At 35.2% G+C, this 8,957-nt stretch overlaps 1 protein-coding gene across 1 annotated transcript; it reads right to left on the reverse strand.

The window, feature by feature from the left end:
- Positions 1-1,473: 1,473 nt before the first annotated feature.
- On the reverse strand, positions 1,474-8,122 carry LOC135154101 (uncharacterized). Its single transcript, XM_064099334.1, has 2 exons — positions 7,973-8,122; positions 1,474-1,731 (listed from the first exon to the last, which is right to left on the reverse strand). Exons 1-2 carry the CDS (start codon positions 8,120-8,122, stop codon positions 1,474-1,476), a joined length of 408 nt encoding a protein of 135 aa, XP_063955404.1.
- Between the last annotated feature and the right edge of the window lie 835 nt (positions 8,123-8,957).

Genomic DNA, 8,957 nt, shown 5'->3' on the forward strand with positions numbered 1-8,957 from the left:
TCATCATGTGATCAATTATTATTTTTTAATTTATTCAATATATCTCGTGCCATTACATTTTAAAATTGTTTAATTGATTTCTATAAACACTTTTTGTGTTTTAATTTTTGAAACAATAAATTCCATTTTACTTTATCTTTTTCTTTCGGTATATATATTAACAATCTATGTTGAGTTGCAATTATTTTCAATTTTGATGTTTTAAATAGTTTTGTACACTATCTTTTGTAACCCTGTAAAGTGTACGCAATTCAGCCTCTTGACTGCGAAGTACAATGATAATAAACCATTTTCCAATTCAACTTTATTCAATTCAAGTTACCGTTTCAGACAATGATTTGTTTTGATTTAATTTATTTCTTAATTCACCCAAAGTAATATTTTTCGCTTAAATCCTATTCATACAACGTCTATTTTTTATTTGATTCAATCATATCATTGAGGTTTTCTTCAACAAACCATTTATCTATTTTGTTCTATTACCTTTATTTGTTTCCCTTCTGTAATCTGTAATGTCAAACACATGGATCTTTTTAAGTTTATTGTTATTCTATCAGTCACAGAGGGCATATTACCATTGTTATTTTTTTCTTCAAATGATTTAATTAATCATCTGTGTCTTACCTTTGTTCAATTAAATTATTTTTTTTGATATTTTTTTTGTAAACTTAAAATGTTTAGCCTGCGAGCTTTTCTTTTTATGCTCTTTTTAATAAACCACTTCAATTCATTTCAGAAAGGGTCCCTCTATAAACTGTAAAGGATATGTCGAACCGAATCACGTGACATGCGCGCCCAAAACTTTGTCATCTGTGTGTGGCATCGTTATTTCTCCTTTTTATGGCCTCTTCATTAGAAATGAATTATTTCACACTCTAAATTATCAGCGATTTCGGGCAAAAAAATCGTCTGTAACATCATGGGTGGTTCAACTGTCTGGCGTGGTTCTTGCGAGCATGAAGGAACTTAGGAAATGGACGCTATTAAAATCGAGCATGTGTCTGGTGAAGTACAAGCAGGTGCTGTGAACAATGATAGATAAGGTACAATCCGTTTTCTGACTTAATTCTCTCTGTTTGTCATTACTTCCTCTGCTTGATATATATTGTTCTTTTCATGTTTCAAATAAAACATAACTGACATTTTTTAGGTAAATACATCGAAATTAACATCGATTTGACTTGATGAAAAATATTGTTATTATTATCATTACTATTATTATTGTTATTGTTATTATCATTATTATCATCATTACTATTACTATTATTATTTCCATTGTCCACAACTTGATGTTTTGTTGGTATATTAGACAGCAACCGGACTTCTTCCAGAAATCTAGGGTTATTGTTCTATATTCTATCAAATGGGTCCTCTTCTCATTGTTCAATTCTCTTTCTAATTCAAGACCTTCCGTAAGATATGAGCTGTTCCAAGCAAGCTTGCCTTCTGTATCGTTTCAAAGGACACCTCGACTCATAGAACAGCCAGAAAGCTTATGTGTCTTGATGTCACTGTTCCTAAGGCTCCGATGACTATTGGTACCACCTTCGTCTTCACCTTCCATATCCTTCTCAGCTCCCATGCCAGATCGTTATACTTCTGTATCTTTTCCTCCTCTTTACGCCAAGCTCTGCAGTCTCCCGGAATCGCAATATCTATGATGAGACATTCCTTTTCCTTCTTCTTTAAGAGAACGATGTCTGGTCGTCTAGCTTCAATGACCTTGTCTGTCTGGATATTAAAATCCCATAAAAGTTATTATTATTATTATTATCATTATTATTATCATTATTATTATTATCATTAATATTATTATTGCTATTATTATTATCATTATTATTATTGTTATTATCATTATTATCATTATTATCGTCATCATCATCATCACCACCACCACCATCATCATCATATACAATTCAATCATTCCTCTTTATTTTGATACCTAATATGAGACGAACACTTCAGGGCATTACTGAGCAAACGTGTTTGAGATTTTAATGTAAAAAACAAGTTGCACAGAAAAAATTGACAAGATTGGTGCGTGATACGACGACCGAGCTTATTTGACAATTAGCTCATTAGTATTTCTTTTGTATTTTCGTTGAGTTCCTATCACTGATCCCTGAATTGAGTATGGATTTAGATTCACCCGTGGGTTCGTGCGAAAATCGTTTCTGATATTCCTCAATATCTATTTTTTTTTAGTAATCTGCCATGCGTGAACGATTTGCTAAGCTGTTGATCTCAAATCAAAGACGAGATTCCATGCACTCTTACCATGTGTATCAAATGAAACATATTTATTGTGAAAACTAGCTCTGAAAACGGGTTTCTTATTTTTGTGGGACGCGCTGTATTGATTTACGTCCTTCTTTTTCGTTTCTTATATTTCAAGGTCAAGTCCACCCCAGGAAAATGCTGACTTGAATAAATAGAGAAAAATAAAACTAGCATAGTGCTGAAAATTTCATCAAAATTGGATGTAAAATAAGAAAGTTATGACATTTTAAAGTTTTTGCTTATTTTTCACAAAACAGTGATATGCACAACTAGGTGAGTAAGTCGATGATGTCCATCACTCACTATTTATTTTGCTCTTTATTGTTTGAATTATACAATATTTCATTTTTTATAGATTTGACAATAAGGACCAACTTGACTGAACCATAAAGTATTAAACAATGCTAATTCCACATGTTCAGGGAGGAATTAATCGTTGTATCACTTGACAATGAGGAGGAAAATTAGAATATTTCATATTTCCTATAATAAAATACAAAAGAAATAGTGAGTGGATGACGTCATCAGTCTCCTCATTTGCATACAGACCAGGATGTGCATATAACTGTTTTGTGAAATTCAGCGAAACTTTGAAATGTCATAACTTTCTTATTTTACATCCGATTTTGATGAAATTTTCAGTGTTATGCTTGGTGGATTTTTCTCTTTTTATTCAAATCAACTTTTTGTTGGGGTGGACTTGTCCTTTAATATTACGCAGGCATTATTTTATACTCAAATATCATTTGAATTTATTTTAAGATATTTTCTTTTTGCATGTTTTATATGCAATATATATATATATATATATATATACACACACAAACACACCGTCACACACACATACACACACATATATATATATATACAGTGCGTCCCAGAAAAAACGAAACCGAGATTAAGCGATGATTTATCATAACTTAATCACAAATACAATAGACAGATGACCTACCAATGTAAAGCTTAGAATCTCCTCTTTCATCTGATATTACTTAGATTTTTCCCCATTCACGCATAAGTGAGCAAAAACAATTTGAAGAAAGGATACCAAAAGCTCATTTGGCGGGGGGTATCTGAATTTCAAAAAGAAAATCACATGCCTAGAAAGTTCAATATCTGCTCTTTTATTTGATACCTTGATCACAAAAAATGGTCAAGAAGTAAAAAAGTTATGTTCCCTCGAAACAATGCTTGTATTTCCATAATTTCATTAAATAAACGTGTTTTCACCGGTTTCCCACAGAAGCAATCGCATGGTTAACAAAATACTTAATGCATGGCTGATCGTCAACAAAACGGAGTGTCAAGTGAGTTTAGCCCGTAGAACCTCTTAATTTTATGAAATTATTGAAATTCAAGCCTTATTTCAAATAAACAGAACTTTGTTATTTCTTGACCATTTTCTGTAATTGAATGGAATTGAATCAAATTAAAGAGCAGATATTTAACTTTATAAAAATGTGGTTTTCTTTTTGAAACCCAGATACAGCCCGCCAAATGACTTTTTGGTATCCCCTCTTCAAATTGTTTTTACTCAGTCATGCGTGAATGAGAAATAATCTAAGTAATTTCAGATGAAAGAGGAGATTCTAAGCTTTACAATCATATGGTAGGTCATTTGTCTATTGTATTTGTGATTAATTTATGATAACTCATTGATAAATCTTGGTTTCGTTTTTTGTGGGACGCACTATATATATATATATATATATATATATATATATATATATATATATTTGCACTCATTGTTTTTATAAACGAATAAAGATAATCAGTTAAACGATCGAGACCTTTTTATACAACTCAGAATTCCTTTCCCCGATCTCTTCTTTACAACCTGAAAACTTAAAGGCACGGTCACCGGTACCCCCCCCCCCCCCTGTAGGCTCTAGCGCTGCCTCTGAACTGAAATCATTTAAAGGGTATACGAACCGGCAGCCTTAATAGCTCCACCTCAAGTCCTGAACTACCCAGATCTGACCAGGTTCAATACCCATAATGCAATAGTCTTGTATCATAGTGTTGTAATAATATGTCCTCTTGAATGATAACACATAGATCAGCTAGTTAATGATTATGCTACCATGCAGTAAAACTCATTCATCTTTCCAATAGAAAAACTTCAACTTCTATACACAAATGAAATTAGTATAGCTAATCTGTCTTCTTTATTGTTAATACCGCCATTTCACACGGTAAAAAATATTGTAATTTGAATGATGATTCCAGCTAGTGAAAATTAAGGCTAACGACGAATATTTAGCACGTGTGAAACCAAACTATAACATGATTAGAATCACGCCACGCTAATCATAGTCACGAGTACAATAGCAATCGTCATTACAATGATGATTCAAGATTCACGTGTGAAAAGGCCCATAGTCACCTTGAAAGGTATATTTTGAGACTAAACATTAACCACATACAATGTTGGCCAGTTAGCTCCTCATTTGAACGTATTGACAAGACCTTGTTTTAAAGGGCAAGTCCACCCATTGATGACATCATCCACTCACTATTTTTTTTTGTATTTCATTATATGAAATATGAACTATTTTAATTTTCTCCTCATTGTCATGGGAAACAACGTTTTAAACCTCCCTGAACATGTGGAATTGACATTGTTCTATCATTTTATGGTTCAACCAAGTTGGCCATTACTGTAAAATCTGTAACAATAGTGACCCAATATGTGTATATATCTCAGAAATGTCAACCATGCTTGTGAAAAATATCCTAATATTTATTTTTTTACCCTATTTTCAGGCATGAAATCCAATTTTCTTTAAAATTGTAAAAGAAACCTACCAAACATCTTCATTCTTATAAGTTTCAAAAATCCTATTTAGTGTCACATTTCCCTAAAAAAAAATCCTACTAGATAAAATAAAACCATACTAATTGGTAGCTCCGATACCTCCAAAAAGTTGAAATTTTCATGTCAACTCATTGTGAACTTTCACGATGACCCAGAAAACTTGTCGACCCCAGTTCGAATACTGGCGTGAGGGAACCAGCTATGACCTGGGTAATATGAATTCACATGGGCCAAGGCGAAGAATTCATCGGACCCTTGACATTCAACATCACTCGGACCGGGATGAAGATACCAATGAAACATGAAGACATATAGCCCATAACCTAACCTATAAATACAAAAAACATTACACCTCTTCTGAGTAGCATTAATGGTATGATACTTTAAGGTCAAACAAGTACATGGAGGATAAGCATGGTGTTGAAATGGAAAAAAAGGTTTTAAGTCCCTAGCTTTGGTGACGATTCTGTATTTGTTTATCTCATACTTTGGTTACTGTTTGTCTGTTAATCATGCAATTGAATATTAGCTATGTAATCAGTTTGTGTTATATTACGTGGAAATGAATAAATACGAATTGACGTTTCGTGCATTTTGCCTCACTAGTGGGAAAGTTCACCCTGACGAAAAGTAAATTGTAAAAATACAAAATTATGAAAAGACATTGGTGAAGGGTTGAGGAAAATCCACCAAAGCTTTAAAAAGTTATTAGAAATTAATTTTGTTTATTTGTGACATCTATATAAGAGCATTCTCCCCATATATCCTGACAGGGGCGGCAGAGCGAATTTGAAAGTTGGGGGGGGGGGGACAGGAAAAAGGGCACCTTTTCTTTCGAAAAGGGCACTATCTTAATCAAATTTTTAAAAATGACTTATCTACAGTGGTGTAGCAGTGAGCAAAAAAATTGAGGGGGCTAGATATGTCGAATCATGTAAAATTTATATGAAGCTGTTAGCGAGTAAAAATTAAACATTTTTAAAGCGAAAATCCAAGTTTGTGATAGATTTCGACATGAATATTCAGAAAATGATATCATATTTCACCCTTCTCCCTTTCCTTTTCTCTTTTTTTTTTGGGGGGGGGGCTAGAGCCCCCCATCTGTACGCCACCGCTTATCTACCCCACTCACATGACTCTCGAAACTTATAGCACGTAGGATTTTTCTTACAAGTTTTCTTCCTATAAGCAGTTACATCTAAAAATGAGAATATTGTTTTCTTGTTTCAAAAGGGCACTTGTTAACATAATAATTATAATTAAACGGGTCCTTCTTAGGTATGAAAGGGGCACAGACCACGTTTGTGAGTAGCACTTTTCTTTGGTAAAAAGGGGCACTGATTCGAGAAAGGGCACTAACAAAAAAGCAAGGGTGCACTTGCTCACACAAAAAACGGATCCTTCTCAAGTGAAAGGGGCACAGAACACGTTCGAGAGGGGCATTTTTTTGGTAAAAGATTGGCACTGATTCGAGAAATGGCACTTACTAACACATAAAACGGGTCCTTCTCAGGTAAAAGTGACACAGAAATCGTTCGAGAGGGGGGGGGGTTGTAAAAATTGGCACTTATACGAGAAAGGGCACTAATTGGTATCCCCTAAAACGGTTCCTCCTCAGGTGAAAAGGGCACAGTACATGTTCGTGAGGGGACACTTTTTTAGTGCTTTAAAAAGTGGGGGGGGGGGCACTGTGATCCCAGGATCGCCACCCCTGTATCGTGATGTAAATGATCAATAAAATGTAAGTATCTTGATTACATCAACATACAAAATATTTTTTCATTATTATTATTATGTTATAATAATTATCAATATTATTTTGTTTTTATTAAATTGTCATTATTATTATCATTAGTATTATTTTTGTTGCACGTAATTTCTACTGTATTTATATTGTTCCGGGTAGGACTTCTACCTTGAACTTTCTTCTTTTGTTATTCCCCCTTCTGAAGTTGTCTGGTTTTCGTTTGTGCAGTAATTATCCCTTCCAAAATTCAACCTTGTGAGATCTTGAAGAAAAAAACACACGTTTGTATGGGAAAATACAATTGTTGTTATCATTATAACAAAGGACGTAGCTATTGAATATCAGCTTTCTGCAGCAATTAATCTCCTCGCCCGCCATGATTCGCCCCCCCCCCCTTTCCTCTCCCTTGGCAGAGTCGTTCTCCGGATACAGTGCACCTTCCCATGGAACCATTGTGACTCGACCCGACACACAATAATCGCCTCCTCCCAGAGGTGGAGTTTCGCCCGAATGATTGGGAGGTTTGAAAGTCCCGGCTCGTGAGATGGTTCCGACCACAGGCATTTCTTCCAGGAAAGCAGTGTGGCAGCTGTTTTAGTGAAGACGTCAGACCAGACAGTGAACTTGGATCACCCTGTGAGGCTGTGTGGACACCGCGACATCGAGTTGTCAATTTTTATTGCGCTCTCAGGGTCCCCGCCCCTGACCCCTCCCAAGTTCTTGGCACCGTCAATGAGGCTGCTAGTTGATTTATTTCAAATCAAGCGTGTTCTTGCTGTTATTGGTGCAGCCACAGGACCACTGGCGTACCTAGGATTTTCCAGAAGGGAGGAAAAAATTTGACAAGCCAAAAAAAAAAAAGGTCTTCAACCACAAATAAAAGATTTCTTACCACCCAAAAAAATTGACAAGAAAAAAAGAAAAATAAGAAAAAAAAGGTCTTCATCCAAAAAAAAGGGATTTCTTACCAAAAAAAGTCTTCAGGTTTTTTGTGACTCGTCAGGGAAGGGGGGCAGGGATACGTCCCCTGCACGAGTTGTGACTCGTCAGGGGGGCAGTCTGCGCCACTGCCCCCCCCCCCCCCTTAGGTACGCTAGTGCACGGGACATACATAATTTTAGAACTACTATCTCCTCTCTTCCTCCTCCTCCCCCTTCTTCTCCTCCTCCCCCTTCATCTTCTTCTTCTCCCCCTCCTTCTCCATCATTGTTTCCGCCTAGTCCTCCATTTATGCCTTCCAGTCCCTCTCTCTTAAAGGGGAATCCAGCCCTGGTCATAATAAGTTGTGTTTAAAAGGAGAAAAATAAATAAAACAGAATGGTGACAGTTTGAAAGAAATCGGACAAGCAATAAGAAAGTTATGGCTGTTTTAAAAGTGAGATCTCTAAGACTAGGTAGATTTCAAATTGGCAACTGGGTAAGTACATTATGAGAAGAGGCAAGGACAACTTTCCCATAGGCCATGTACTTTATTATCAGTAATTTGTGGTTTTCTCCCAAGTACCAATTCCCCTGGGGCTGTAATCTAAATAGAGCTTAGGTAGTATATTGTCTCATGTCCTCATGAAAGAAAAAAATAATTTGAAGTAAAACATTTGAAAAAAAAATGTAATTTTAGTCATTTTATGGAGTACATGGAAGAGTATAGTCCTTGCCTTACATCACTTTGACATCACATTTGTTGCCAATTTGAAATCTCCATAGTATAGTGATTACCAATATTCACAACTTTTAAAAATTCATAACTTTCTTATTGTTTGTCCGATATTGTTCAAACTTTCACCTATCAACTTGTCTGATTTTCCTTTTTCCTCTAAAAGCAAGTTTTTATTTGGGTTGGATTCCCCTTTAATGAGGAGGATCATTCTTAGTCTGCACCCTTATTGGCATTGTTTACTTCGCTCTTTTCTTTCCCCCTCAAACGTTATTTCTATTTATTCATTTTTATATTATTCCATCTTGTCTTTAACTCTTACTGGAAAATGCTCCACAACGAGTGGTGATAAACTTTGTTTTCTTTTCTACTTTTTTTTTTTTTTTTTGGGGGGGGGGTGTTTCAGAGATTTTTTTAAAGAAAAGGTAGGCCCCTATGTGAGTCCCTGGTCAGTCCTA

Source organism: Lytechinus pictus, chromosome 5 (assembly GCF_037042905.1).
Source record: "Lytechinus pictus isolate F3 Inbred chromosome 5, Lp3.0, whole genome shotgun sequence".
Lineage (NCBI taxonomy): Eukaryota > Metazoa > Echinodermata > Echinoidea > Temnopleuroida > Toxopneustidae > Lytechinus > Lytechinus pictus.